The 15,678-nt window shown below is 37.5% G+C and overlaps 1 protein-coding gene across 1 annotated transcript; it reads right to left on the reverse strand.

Annotated features, from left to right (window-relative positions):
• Positions 1-1,734: 1,734 nt before the first annotated feature.
• Positions 1,735-14,814, reverse strand: LOC121631273 (CD109 antigen-like). The gene is made up of 32 exons (XM_041972069.1): positions 14,747-14,814; positions 14,487-14,618; positions 14,370-14,398; positions 14,019-14,252; positions 13,789-13,911; positions 13,648-13,687; positions 12,215-12,296; positions 12,024-12,129; positions 11,791-11,917; positions 11,591-11,700; positions 11,309-11,500; positions 10,919-11,023; positions 10,785-10,847; positions 9,764-9,934; positions 9,501-9,650; positions 8,716-8,790; positions 8,502-8,581; positions 8,292-8,409; positions 8,049-8,162; positions 7,727-7,945; positions 7,490-7,631; positions 6,974-7,150; positions 6,738-6,819; positions 6,412-6,643; positions 6,126-6,297; positions 5,696-5,886; positions 5,300-5,449; positions 5,117-5,182; positions 4,410-4,525; positions 4,128-4,284; positions 2,088-2,190; positions 1,735-1,961 (listed from the first exon to the last, which is right to left on the reverse strand). Exons 1-32 carry the CDS (start codon positions 14,766-14,768, stop codon positions 1,759-1,761), a joined length of 4,083 nt encoding a protein of 1,360 aa, XP_041828003.1. The 5' UTR covers positions 14,769-14,814; the 3' UTR covers positions 1,735-1,758.
• Positions 14,815-15,678: the final 864 nt, after the last annotated feature.

The following is a 15,678-nucleotide window of genomic DNA, read 5'->3' on the forward strand; positions in this document are numbered from 1 at the left end:
CTTAGAAAAGATACTTTTGTCACATGACTTTCTAGGATGTACGTTAGCTTTTTATATACTCTATGAAAAAAGTGGTGGGAACTCCCTCTGAGGAAGCTCCTTAACATATATGGTTATATTTATTAGTTACAAAGGAGTTATTAAATGTAAACACAAGTGTGTAGTTGTAGGAAAAAATGTATGTGATCCCATCTGGTTTTCTGTGCTGGAACTTTAAAATTATTGCTATTATGATACCAAGCTTGCCATCTAGTGTTTGTGGATTTAGAACTGCAGCTATGGAGCTTTTTATGGGATATGCATGGGGCAGCCTTAGGGTAGCAATTAAGGTGTAGCAAATTCTGGGGGAAGTTCTTGTTAAGCTACTGTTCTGCAGTAATAGCTGGAGACACATGCTAATATAAAGGGGTGCCATTAAACAACAGAAACATAAGTAAACGATATGAGTACCAAGAAAGCACAAGGCAATGTAGAAATATTAGGTTTCTTGCATTTTCACAAAGCATAAACTACAATTAAAAAAGTACCGAAGGACCCTAAAGTGGGTAGTAAAGCAGAGAAACGTCTTTGAGCCTAAGTGTTAAACTCCAGTTGTTAATGACTCCAAAAGAAGTTGAAAATCTACATGTTTATGTGAATAATGTATTTATTTTTTGTGTAACACTTATAGCTCTCCTTCAAGTGTCTGCTTTTGCTTATGAACAAAATGTTTTATTGCCCCTTGAAGGAAACTACTTCACCATGGACCCTGTAAAATAACCAGTGCATAAAAACCAGACATGCATTTCCAGTAAAACCCAAAAGATCAAGAATGTGTTTTACAAAACTTGTGTGGCTTCTGTCCAAAGAGGCTAAAGTTAATTTTCAGCTGGAGAGCAAATGTCCTGCCCACAATCACCAACCTGACAGAGACATTTAACTTCAATAGGACAGAAAAAAAAAGATGTGCTGTATGTTTTACTTTAAAGAGAGAAGCTTAAAATGTCCAGCAAATCAAAGACAAGGCATGAAAAGATTTCCTAAAATGAAAAGCCTAAGATCTAAGCTCAGGGACATGTTGTGGACCATTTCCATTTGTTTGTTATGCATTCTTCTGTAGGTCAGTACATTCCTCCATCATACAGTAATGTGCTGAAGCAGAGGAGTAAACTGGGTTTTATCTCACTCCAAAACATCTGACAAAAAGTATCTCTCCCCCTTCTGTCATCTCTTATACACAGTAACTAAGATGGGTGTGGTTCAATCAAGAAGGGCTGTTATATATCAGGAGTAAAACAGCTGAACTCATAACACATTGGAAGAAAAAGCAGGTTGACAGAATCATCTTTTTATCTCTTCAAAAAGCTTGACGTGTCTGGTGCCAAAGGAGAGACAACAGGACACATTTGCTCTCCTGCCAGCTATTCATATGTTCTTTATTAAAAGTTTTAAAACAATCAATACATGGAAACATAAGGAGACTTAAATAAGGAAAAGGAATTATTGATGTATTTGCTTTATATTGTGTTATATTTAGAACATGCTGTAGTAAGTAAACTCTAAAGTAATACAAAATGAAGTGATATAAAATTTCTATGGAGAGTCATTTTTGATTAACTTTATTTCAATAACAGTAGAAAACAAACTTTAAACAATAGAGGGTATGTGAACTCAACAGAAGAGCAGCAGTCAACAATTCCCTAAATATTACAATCATTTGTTAAGATGTTTTGCACAAAATAAACATGCATCCAGTGTGAATCATAAGTTTTCATCTAATCAGAATAAAACAAAAAAAGCAGTGACTCCAAGACACAGGCAACTTAAGCTGAATGTAGCTCCACTAACTGAGCGAGATGGCAGGAAGGAGTTGGTTGTGATGGTGATTCCCGGCCTACAGATATCACAGTTTTCACCACAGAAGAAGCAGGAATCAATGTTCTGAAGAATGTCTGAGTTGTATGTGCTTCTTGCTCTTCTTGCTAAAAATAATAAGACAGTTTGGTTGTTAATATGTCAAACCCTGTCAAACCCCAACGCAAAACGATTAAATAGCATCACAGCTAAACAGCATTCTGTATAAAAAAAACTTTTGAACCTGTACTCACTAGGTTCGTAGTAGTCATGAACCTGGACCATGGCGTCCTTTACATGAGCCACTTTGTAATTTCTGACAATAGGAAGTTGGATGCAAACCTCAGATTTGTTGATCTGCATATGATTCCAGAAAATGTGAGTTAATTCTTTTACATAACAATAAATTTTGAGCATGTTGTCCCATGAAAAGATATAATGAAATATTTGCAAAAATGCAAGGGGTGTACTCACTTCTGTGAGATACTGTATACACAGCTCAATCACACACTAAAAAACACTGACAAGTCACACTTATTGTCTTGTTTATATTGCACCTGTTGATGTTTAGTACATATCAAGTGAATGTGCTGTTGACAGTAAAAAGGGTAAAAGTAATGATCTGAGCATGTTTAACAAGGTGATGGACACACTGCTGGGTCAGAGCATCTGTAAAATTGCTTTTCTCAGTTTCCTGTGGTTGGTGCGAAACAAATGTGGCAAATGGATGGGCGATCATTGAACCGAAGATAGGGTCAGGGGTGAACGAAGTTCATTGATGGGAGTTCAGGGTGAATCTCACAGCTGCTATAGTTAGCATAGCTGCAGAGCAGTAAGAGAGCAGCAGCAAGATGTTCTATAGTAAGAAGACAAGCCGGTAAATTTAGATTTGTACCATTCTTGGTTGTGCTTTTCTGAACATTGTTGCAGACTATGAAATGCCCTTGCCAGATAAGTTATTAAAAAAGACAATTCCTGTGCTGTAGAAGGCATTCTACCTTGTTCTGGTATCTAAAAAAAATCTACAAGAACAGTCTGCATAAAGGATAAGAGCAGACTACTTCTTGAGGAAGCTAGAATCCTTCGATATGTGCACCAAAATGTTGCATTATGTTCCATAATTCTATTGTGGAAAGTGCAATCTGCTATGCTGCCAGGTGTTGGAGCAGCAGCATCGCAGACTTAAAGAAACCGAACAAACTGATCAAAAAGACTGGAAACAATTTAGTATCATCTGGAGCTGATTGTCAAGAGAAAAATGCTGCTGAACATAATGGACAATTTTCTTCAAGCCTATACACAACATAGTGAGAGAACACCAGAGTGTGTTTAGTGAGAGGCTTCATCATGTCAGCTACAAAACAGAGAGGTACAGTAGCCATCATCCTCTAGAACAAGGAGAATTAAGAACCACAGTGAAGACTGTAAGATGTTGACTTGGCCTTTGTCAGATTAAGCATCTCTGTGTTATGTTAAAACAAGTCCAATCAGTGGAAACCCCCACTTTCTAAGTTACAGGACCTAAATGATCTGCTGCTAATATCTAGATGCTACAGGGGATCCCGTGGGATCCATGAATATACAAATACCATCAGTTTTGGCAACAAAATGGGGATCAGCTGTACACAGTATTTGGTAAGTAGTACCCTTTCATTGTGTGCATTTAAGTTAACTTAAACTTAACCTAGGTAAAATCTAGTTTGTTTGTTTTTTGCTCTGCTGACTACATAAAAATGAACCACTGTGGCATCGCCCACAAGTTTGTGCACTACCACTTTGAAGTCTTGGACTTAAAATTTTTCCATTGTCATTTTTGGTTTTTAGCCTGAAGTCATGAGTGAGAATGATGTTGTCCTACAGGGTAGTGACTTGCCAATCACAAAGCAGCTCTGCCCTAAAATGTTCCTATCTTAACATCTGTTTTTTTTCTCTTTATAAAACTATATTGTACAAATTTTTATAGCATGGTATATCGAAGAACACTTGAGAATAAGGATTTACGTTTAAAAAAATATTAAGAAAACATTTACTAATGTAATAAATAAAGTAAAACTTTAAAAGTAAAAGACTTCAAAAATCAAGCTTCTTTTTGCAAACGGAAGAGGCGCCACCTGCTGGAAATTGGAAAGAATGCAGGTTTAAAGAACCTCATATTTCAAGCATCAGGCTATTTTTGAAAAATCACTCTTTAATATTTAGTCTATTTAAACTTCCATTAGATTATTTATATATTTAAGAGCAAATTATTTGGAACCAGAGGGGAAAAATACATAAAAGAAAGAAAAAACACTTACTGAATCCAGGTACAAGATGATTTTTTCTGGTGCTTTTTTCATCATCATGATGAGACCTGCTGGGAGAGCAGCTTCGGGGAAGAGAGAGAAACCACTCAACATGCCCACCTCCATTATAGCCATACCTGTTTGAGATATTGCCTGATTGTCCTTTAGTCTACAGAAGACAACCGCAAAATATCACGACCACAGATTTGCAAGCCAACAGACAAAATGTGATTATTTTCAAGTTTTATTTGAAATTGACATTTTCAATGCAACAATCTTTGTTGTGGTTCTTACCTCGTACATATGGATAACATCATGTGATTGCTATTACTGTCATCTGTCAGATTAGCTTTTAATGAGAACGCTTCTTTGTCTGCAGCTTCACTCTCCACATTGTAGAAAACATTCATCTGCAGACATTCATGGAAATTGGCCAACATTTTAATTCATTTAAAACTTTTAATTATTAGATAAAGTGATAAAGATCAGAAATCTAAAGTTTTGCATGTATGGTCACATTTCTACATGCATGCAAATGTATTAAGATGTACATGGAATTTAAAAAGGAGGGCTTGAGCTCTTAATGTAGATGGTGAAACGATTAATCTTTTATCACAGTCATCCTCTGAATGATATTATCTAGGCACAAAAAAACCCCAAAACAGACAGCTTAAGTTTGATTTCCAGATGGTAACTGCAATAAGTCCATTACCACGCTACATTAGCATTTGCTGTTTTGATTTAGCATTTATATAGTGAGACATTGTGCTGGGAGAAACTACCATGCACAAGCGCTACCATCAATTTATTCATGTCATGCTCCAGTGGTCAAACAGTCTACCAACCATATGTTGACCTGAACATGGTAAAAGTTTGGAAACGTAACAGCCGTTTAAGGAATAATTGGCAAATATGAAAGGTGTGTTTATGTTGAAATTCATTCACACAACGTAATTAAATCAAACTAATAAAAAAAAGCTTGATATACTTTTAAACTCTACCTGAAATAAGGCAAATCCTCTTCCTTCCAAGTATATGTTTAGAAGTAAATCTTCATCAGCAATAATCTAAAAAAATGAAGAAAAGTTGAAGATTAAAATCAGGAGAATATTAATTGAAGTAGAAATTAAAAAAAAAAAAACAAGTTATAAGAGTTACATTCAACCCAAACATTCCTCTGCTACCTCTTGGCTCTGACGCAGCCGATAGTTGGTGGAGTTGATTTGAAACACAAATGAAGATGTAGGTGAGGATATATTAAATCTGAGGTCGATGGCGTTGGCACCACTGAATGCAGAATAATAAGCCAGAGCCTGAAGGGCAACGACCGTGTCCTGCATTTGGCCAAACACAAAACACATGTGCATTACATCACCATTCATATTTACAATCTTGTGCAGAGCTGGGGGGAATTTTGTCAATTTAAAACCTGCAGCTGAGAAATATAACTTACTAATTTACAATCAAAATAAATCACACACTTCAGTTTTTAAACCGGACTTATTTTATTTCCTCTTTTGTAGCTAAACATCAACTTTTCAAACTTAAAAAAAAAGAAAAAAACCAACAAAAATTCTCACCTGAGTCGTCCCGAAGCCCCCTAAATGGTTTCTCTGTGTACTTAACCACTTCATTAGTGTAATGCCTTCAATAAAGTTGCCACGCATAAATAGAGCCATCAGCACATAAGAAGCCATCTCTATCTGTGCTGAGCGCGGCTGCCAGTCATGTGACCTCAGGCCAGCAGAGGATGCCCACATCATGATGCCATCTTTATGAAAAGAAAAGAGTTATATAAAATCTGTGCAATCAGTCAGTTTGCATATTCTTGGTTCATCCACTTGAAAAAGAAAAGATTTAACAGGAACATTTGTCTACAAGTTTGAAATATCATAAAAAATAGGAAGTTACTGATAGTAAGAAGTCCCACGGTCGCAGTTTTAGGGAATATTACACATGATGCATATGCCTAATGCATTTTTTAACTCAAAGAAAATCCTTTTTAATCACCTCTGTAGTCAGCTCTCCGGATGAGCTCAGTAATGACTCTCTCAGCAGCAGGACGGTTTCCCAGAGCGAGAGTATAAGCCACCAGACACAGGCTGTAGTTACTGACCACACTGCTGGACACTTTGCTCTCCAGGTACCTCAGAGCCAGAGACACATTGTCTGCATACATGCCCTTCACATAGAGAAACCAGACTCAAGCTCATTGTGTAGCTCAATGTGTTCTAAAGTTTTTCACTTGGCAAAACTCCAAGAGATTTAAGTCATTACAGATATGCTGCGAACTCACTGCATAGGTCTCGTTCTCTAGAAATGCTAGTAGCACGTAAGCCGTGAGAGCCACTGGGCCATCATCCAGCTCCCCCTGCATCTCTGTATGGATGAGCTTGCCAACTTCAGTGAACTCCCCCTGGGGCCCCTGGTGTTTCAGGAGCCAAGTCATGGCCCTGGTCAACACCCCCTGGTTTACCTGTATGTAGGGCTGAGCCTGGATGAAGCAGCGCAGCACAAAGGAAGTCAGCCTGGCACCACAAGAGACATTTTGGGTCAGAAATGTATTAAACTTATACTGAACATTTAAAAATGTGCCTGAAATGTGCCACATTTGTGACCTACCATGTGCTACCAGAGGTATCTTTTGCTCCAAAAGCACTGAAGGAACCATCATTCCGTTGGTAGGACAGTTGTTTCTGGTATCCTACAGCATTAAGATCATTTAAAATTAGTAAATGAGCTACGTAGCAATGCAGAATTATTGTAAAAAAAATGAGATGGAATGAAAGAACCTTAAATCTAATCTTAGGGAGTATCAACTATGCATATATAATAGTCGATGACTGAAGGCAGCATACCTTTCTTGATGTATTCCAAAGCTTTGCTACTAATCTCGCTGTCATCCTGGGTTGACTTGACTAAATACTGGAGAACATACACACTTGCAGCAAAGTGGAACATATTCTGTTCCCCACATCCAGTAGGGAGTTGAATCAATGACTCCAAGTTGTTAATAGACAAAGCCAAGATATCACCTGTGTAAAATAAAAAATGGCTGAAGGGGAAAAGATTTGATTGAAACATGTTCCTTATCAGGAGAGGTCATCAGACAGGACAGCCCTAAGAAGAAACAATTACATCCAACGTAACACTGCATATATATTCAGTGTTTGATATCACACTAAGCAGAAACACAAATTTGGCTCTAACTGAGGAAACTTTTTTCGCCATTCTGTATATACGTAAGTTTACTATCAACACTAATAAGGAAAATGTGAGTGCATTTAAGAAATGCCAAACTGACTAAATGTTAAGAAATAAACTTCTCTCAGATGGGATGACTCCACAACAAGGGGTACATCTGGTAGACGTACCACCCAATGCCATATAGGCCTTCTGGCTGCCTGGTACCACATGAGGTGGAAAGGAGAAGGAGACAGACGTGGAGCTGCTGTCCATCTCTGGTGTCAGCTCCAGAAACAGAGTCTGTGAGAAGGACTTTTCAACTCCTTCAGGCTACAGGAACAAGAAAGTAGTTCACTGTTATTCCAGGATTAACTAAATGTCAAGCAGCAGTCGATATCCCTTTTTTTTTCTCAAATGCACCATACCTTCACCATTACTTTCCGTACAAGGATGTCTGATGTCTCTGCAGATACGGCATCCACAGATATTTCCATCTCACCCAGAGCCAAAGGCCTTATAGGAAATAGGGCTGAGGCAGACACATGACTCCCTACTGTGAGTTTCTGGGCATTTATAACAGACACGTCCTTTCGCTCTGTCAAAACAAACTCGAAGGCTTCACTCTGTGCTAGCAACACAATGACCTGTGGAGAGAAATGGTCTCTTGGATTTATATCTAAAGAGGCAACCAATATGATTTACTTCTCCCAGTCTCATTTTATCTACCATAAATTCTGTTCCACATACCTCGATGCTCTGCTCTAGATGGTTAATGATGTTTACTTCCAGCACAATTTCCTCTCCTCGGATGAGGTGTGAAGGGACGGCGAGAGACAAGGAGAAATCTTTGGATACGGTCAACTGTAAATAAGACAACAGCAATATTACAAGGAAAATGTTTGGGAAGATAACTGGTCAGAGTGCTTGTTTTCAGAGACAATTTGAGAAACACCACCAGCCTACAGAGGCCTGCAGCAAAAGCTTTCTTACCATTCGCGGCACAGGAGTGAAGCTCAAGCCCAGATTTTTTGACATCACCAGTGCGAAAGCTCCCAAAAAAGATACACCATCAGGTACTGTTATTTTCTCACTGGTCCACACATTATCACTGAAAAAAAAAGGTTTTTGAACAAAATGTGTGCACTAAACCAATTATTTGAATTTACACTTTTCCCAAGACGTGCAACTTAAAGCTCTCACCTAACACTGGAGTCTAACCACAGTAGGGACTCAGAGTTTTCCACCCAGTGGCTCCAGTACTTCTCCACTATTAGATAATCCTGTAGATTTTCACCTAGATGGAAGAAGGAAATAAGATTGTATTCACATCCGACTAGAAAAAAAGTATTGACATGATAGGGTTAAGTCAAAATGCTAAATGACCACTAGAGGGATTTCTCCAGAGGAAGCAAGCTTTACCATTTTTAGATCCATCTGACTGCTTTTTCTGATACAATCCAGCATTGGTCAGCATCTTAAGGTTACATTCCTGCATGTTAAAAAGAATAAAAAATTTATTAATAACGTGTTTTTTAATGTGCAGAAGCAGAGGTCGATGCTTAAATAGTGCACCGGTGGTACAAATGCCTGTAAAATACAGGTCAGGTGATGCAACTTGTGAAATAGCCTGCGTTCTGTAGGTAGCGGCTTTAGTATTTAAATAATCCATTCTTCTACACACAATACAGGCCACCAGATATATGGAGATGGAAAAATGTGGTGAACCTTTGTTTTCACTCTTTACAGCCATCAGTGACCCTCAGGTCCTGAAATATAAACTCTATTGTTTTCATTCCAAGAAAAAGAAGTCACCTCCAAACAAAGAAAGCGGATATGTTACATCCTGAGCAGCCAGGTTCAGTGGCCACACTCAATACTCCTACAGCACCCAACAATGAAAAGAGTGCTGAGGGATTAAAATACTGGACAGATCTCTTTGTTTAAAAAAAACAAAAGAAAAATGAAACAATCCTGATAGTCTCTTTTTCATAAAGGTTCACAGACGTTCATATTTCACAGCTTAGGTTTTTCTTTTTTGTCTTGATATTAACAGTGTTTAGTCAATGCTTACGTGCCGCTTCAGGGTTCTGACCGAATGAGACTAAATCCCACTTTGAATGGTTAATCTAATCACAATATTTTGGATTGAAAACAAGAGCTGAAGGATAGACCTTTTTCTAATCCAAAGGGTTTTCATACCCGCTCTTTGAAGTCCGGATCATACTGCAGGGCGTCATTATGCATCCCAATTACCACAATTCCTACTTGGAACCCAGATTCATGGGCAGCCACAGTGAGTGATACCTGCTCATCCGGCTGGGCCTTCTCACTGCTCCAGTCAAGAGTGACCTGGTAAGAGTGGGCACACAATCAACTCCACAAACAGAACAAGATTACTATATGTGCCTGTTACTTAGAAATGTATAATAAAATACAGAGAACAAAACAGCAATATGTCTTACATTGTTGTGTTGATGGATAGATACGTGTGCTGTATCACTGATAACCTCTCCGTTAGATAAGAGGCAGTAAACATGGACACAGGCCTCGGGGGACCAGGACAGTGCTGGGGTCAGGGAGAAAGAGGAGGAGTTTTTTGTTCCAGCAGCCACCACCTGACCTTTAGAGCTTACCTAGAATTACAAACAAATGAGAGGAGAATTACTTTTTTTTTTCCATTTAATCACAATCCTGTCTGATCAAAATACACAGACTCTGACAGCACATGTACATGTCAAAAATTCAGTTTCATGTTTTCCATAATTATCTTTTAGATGTACTGAACGAAGCAAAAAATAATAATAATAACAGAAAAATAAGTTTTTGAAAAACAAAGTTTTTAATAAGATTCATTATAGTTTGAAAAATATTATATCTTGATAACAGGTGGAGTGAGAGAACCAGAGCTGTGCAAAGATGTGCAAAAAATTCAATTACATTTATTTGATAATGACTAAGATAATATCCTTAGGCGTAAGATCTCCTATCAATGTAATTATGACCTAGAACAAAACACGGTGCTTTTATCTCTATTTCAACAAGAAATCAGTATTAATTTTTTAAATGTCATGGCTGCTCTGCTTGACATGAAGCCACCTTTTCACAATACCTTGTGCAGCGATTGCAAAGCAAAAAAAAAAAAAAAAGAAAAGAAAGAAAGAACAAAAAAATTTAAGTTTTCATTTAAAACCAGATTTTCTGACATTTTGATATAATGCACTATTATCACCACAACCCCAAATCCTTACAAACTTTGACTGATAAGCTGTATCACTGTGTGGTGCAGCAGCTGCATCTCAACAGACAGGAAGGCTGTACAGTGGGTGGTGAAAACTGCCCAATATATCATATGTCAGTATTATGTATGAATTACTGCCCGGTTACTGACTGGTAAAACAGCCAAGATGTACTCTGCATCTTGGCCCCAATAATCCTTTATAATATAAAGTGTTTATTTTTTTTCATGAATTTTAACAAACTTACCACAAAGTGAAATTTTACTGGTTTAAAGGTGCTCTCCACATTAAGTTGAAGGGGGGATCCAATCTGAAAGTATTGTGTTTATGTTATTTATTTATACATAAGACATTAAAGACATAAAATGTGTTTAGGTCTACCTGTGCAGATAATGTGTTGGGTGGGGAAATCTGAATATAGGACCCACTAGGAGAGGAGTAGTTGGTGTGGACCCTCAGAGTCTCCTCACTGGACTGGAATCTGGCCTGAATATAATAGTAAGGTATTAAAAAAAAACATGAAAAATTTGAGAAAAACATTCAGCTCAGACTCCATAAAAGATACCCTCAACCTTTGTGTGTTCTTTTTGGATTAGAATACCCTTTCTTACATTTAAGATTAATGATATAAATGTCCTCAGGTCATTCTTCTTAACAGTAGATGTGAATAATCTTACTTTACTGAAACTACTCTTTTTACATGAATTGAAACTGCTGAATAGTGATTTCCCTGAGGACTTAATCCCAGCAACGGTGACTTAGAAAACTCACCTGGATAAAAACCATTTCTACTTGATTTTGTAACTTAAACTTTATGTGGATGTTCCCATCCTCAGGCACAGGAAGTGTGAGAGTTGTAGGTCCCATGTTCATCAAAGCGGCTCTCTGAGTGACTTTCACCACGACAGGGTGCGTTAGGTCCGACGAGCTGAGAGGCTTTCTGTCATATCTTGTTATCCTCAGCTATAAAATACAAGCAGAGAAGATAAATCTTAGGGAATAACAACTTCACATCTTCATAAAATCAATACATTAATAGAATAAATCACTCACTGTTGCAGAGAAGTGTAAGGATGGCTTTAGTGATGGTGGAAAATCAATGAACACGAGCTGGTATGTGTTTTGCATAAAGTGGACTTCAGCTCTTTTGTTCACTTTCAACCCTTAAGCAACCAAAAACAAAAATCAGTAGTTTGGCCTTGCAAGTGAAATATATTTCATAATTAAGCCAAAAATGTTAAAACAGATCATACCTGTGGAGCTGTCGTTAACACAGGCAGAAATGTGTACTACAATGGGACCAGTGGTGTTTATAGCTGAGGAAGAGTGTAGAGGCTGAAGCTGATCTGTACTGAAGAAAAACTGAGCTGACCCGTAGATCTGAAAGAGGTTAAATGGCTTGATAAAAAACTTAATTCTGAAGAAGGGTTCCTTCATACTGGTTATGTTTAACTAGAAATGAATAACAGAGACAATAAAATCTCACCTCTTTAGTTTGTGTTAGCTGGAAAGGAGATGCTACATCGTTTGCAGCAGCTTCCAAAGTGACATTAACGACTAATGATCCACGTACAGGTTGACCACTGGAGTAACTGGAGGGAAAACATACCATAGTGCCACTATGTACTTGGCTAAAAGGATTGCAAGTGTCATATTATTGATTCAATTTGAACTCACAGTGCTCTCACTGATCCCCAGATATCATTTCCAACCAGGACCCAGTAAGACGTCTTCACCAGCATTTCAAAAGGAGGGAGCTCTGCAACATCAAGCATCAAAATTAGGAGAAAAACATATTTACCACCTTTAATGTTTTTTTTAGAGATGGGTGCATGTTGCTTTGCTAATCATAAGCTACTATAACCAAAATGTGATCATAAACAAAAGTATTTAGCTGGAATCCTAAAAGAGGTTTTTAATCAGTGAAAATGAAAAAATCTCAGCAGGAGTTTGTAGATGACTGAAATAGAAATAATCTGTTCTGTAGGAATGATGCTGGAGGTGCTCAGTCTTAAACATTTTGTCCATCTTCAACATGTAGTTACAAGTAATGTAAGAGTTCAAAGTAATTTTGAAGTTGTTTATTTTTTCTTAATTATATCCTATGTATTTTTTGTTGTTTTGAACCTTCTTCATGTTATTTTGAGATTTTTCAAATCCTCCTTTTTTTAAATCCTCTTTGAAGCAAATGTAAGACTTTTTTCCATCTCTACAGTGGTCTTTGCTGAGGTTTTATTTAGTAGTGTTCTATATTTGCAGCAAAAGTTAAAATGGTGTGTTATGGAAAATAAGCAGGTTTGTCTCCATTAACTGGCTAAAAGTTAATAATAATAAAGAAAAAGGCTGCACTGTGTCATAAGCAGTAAATCATTACTGTAATTAAATACAAAATAGAAAAGTTTGAAGAAGATGCAAAGCCAGGTTTCTTGGCCAAATATGGCACAAGTGGGAAAATGAGAGAATTCACAAAAAAAAAAAAAAAAAAAAATCTCAGGATATGTTGTATTTATCCTTTCATATTTGCAAATACTGGCCATGCTAATTTTTTAGAAGCAAAGACTTGATGTGATCAATCATGTGAGTAACAATAATATGTTGGGAATAATTCTCCACCTCTTTTATAAAAGAAAAAATCATTAAACCACAACAGGTGAGAACAACAATATCATTGTCATATAAAGTCTTAAGCAATTAGAAATTCCTAAATTTAAGGCATTAAAAACATGGATGAAAACCTGGACATTGTTTTATTAAGTGCATTTTAACATTCTTTGTCATTCTGAGTTTCTTTATGCTGGTGTGACAAGAAATGTTTTTTCATACAGAGCCCGTTTTCTTTAAACCCCCACCCCTCAGCAGTCCCCCTTGTCATGACTGGAAACACTAAAGGAGAAATCAGGGTTATGCCAAACTATGTAGTTTAATATCACTTAGAGACCTTTACAATTCTCGGTACCATATTCACTGGAAATCAATTAAGACAACTCTGAACCCCTGACATCAACTCATAGAAGAAAAATCAGTGAAACATCTTTTAGGGACTGTGAATGATCCAAATCCATTCAAACATGGATTAAAACAATATTTTAGTAAACTGGTAGATATGTTACCATGATCCTCCACAGTGACTGTTTTCTCATCAGTCAAGCCCTATAATAGGAGGGTGAAAGAACAAAATAAGGGTAATTTTCTTATTCAGTTCAAACTGTGCACTAAACAAGGGCAAACATTTTACTGCTTTTAAACCTTACATTCACAGTTGTTGTGATCTTCCACTCTCCAAGAGGAGACATCGGCGATAAGCTGAATTCTTGATAGACAATCCCCAGATTCCCTGTGGACTCCCACATTTCAACAACACCCCCACTGGGATCCTAAATGACAGAGGAACACCAGTCAAGCCTCCGATTAAAATGTGCCTGATGAAATATCTATTGATGTCCTCTGGCTTTGCTCTGTCACACAAAAAGCAGAAACCTACCTGCACAGAAATCTCCACTCTGCCTCGATATGGATGGTTGTCCAGATGGACAGACACAACTCTTATTTTGACACCGTCCCCCGGTTTGTAGCGTGATCTGTCCGTTTGAATAAAGACGGTGACATTCCTGGTGCTGAAGGTGAGGATGGTAGTGTTGGTAAAAATAAGACTGTCCCCCTTGTAGCCCTTTACTGTCAAGTTTAAAAGGGAATTGTGCGATAAAGAGCCAGAAATCTAGAGGGATTATTAGAAACATATTCAATTTAATGTCAGACTCGCACAGAAATTAAAAATTATTCTCTTGATTACATTAATTTATTTGAATGTAGAGAAAAAGGAAGGTATACGTACAGGAGGAAGTGTAAGGACACTAGTTAAACCTTAAAAATTAAAAAAAGGAAAAGCTTTTAGCAACCCACAAAAGTCATCAACAAAACAAGTTTATTGTCAGCCTAACTGTGGCATCACCTCCTTGGATGGCCTCTGTGTGGGCGACTTTGGTGTTGCCATGTGTCACTTCAGCCGTCACTTTTCCAGGGAAGTCGGCAAAAACAGTGACAGCCAACGGAGTGGGTGCACCAGCATGCAGCACCTCTGGACCTGAGACCAGAAACAATGTGGCACTAGAACAGTGAGCAAAATAGCAGTATTCATTAGTTAAATGGGTCAGCTATGCTGCACCAGTTAAAAAAATGGCTTAAAAATGAGTTATTTCATTCACAACTTACTTGGAAGAACTCTGTGCTGCATGAGAAAGTGCAATGAACACGGCCAAGGTCCAGATCCTGTTCATGTTGTACTCGCCGTCACACATCCAACTTTGGTTTTAGACCCTAAACTGACAGTCGCTTCTTTATGTAATTAAATCACACCGGAAGTGCGAGTGACAAAGCTCCACCTGCTGTCCCCATGGCAACGCTCCAGAAAGAACACACATGCTTGTGCACTCATGAGGATGCATATTGTCCCACATAGACTCTTTACCATGGATAGATATAGAGATGTCCCTACTTTTGTCTCACAGGGACAAGTCTCACATGTCTATTCAGAGTCTGAGAATTCCCAGGCCTATTTATGTGCTATTGTATCTGTACCGAAGGAAACAAATGTCACAAGGAACACAACACCAAATGAGATATGTGACCCAAAATTATAAGTTTCTTAAAAAAAATATTTAATAAAAAAAAATACTACTTATCGACTGTTATTTACTGACTTTGTATTATTTAATCAAACATTTAACACATTTTGGAGCCCTCTTTTGATTACAGCATGAAAACAATAGCTGGGCTCGGTGACATGGAAAGCAGACTTGACATTTTAATTATCTTGTGACAACACAGGATGGGTGTGGGGGGTGTGGGGTTGTCTCAGTAGACAATTATAAGAATGATCGGGCACCAAAATGCATTTGTGCAAGACACAGCAAACCACAAATAATACTGGATGCTTTGCAACTAAATAAATAATAATAAAAAGGCTGTTTTACAATTATTGCACACTGAATGAATGTCCCAGAATTTAAAAATAAAAAGTAAAAAAAAAGAGAGACAGAGCAGTTTTAAGGAAATAATGACATTCCAGCTCCAGCATTGACCATGTTTTAACCACTAGGTAGTAATCAAAATTTTTTTTATTGAGCAGCATTATGATACAGGAA

The sequence above is a fragment of the Melanotaenia boesemani genome, chromosome 20 (genome assembly GCF_017639745.1).
Source record: "Melanotaenia boesemani isolate fMelBoe1 chromosome 20, fMelBoe1.pri, whole genome shotgun sequence".
NCBI lineage: Eukaryota > Metazoa > Chordata > Actinopteri > Atheriniformes > Melanotaeniidae > Melanotaenia > Melanotaenia boesemani.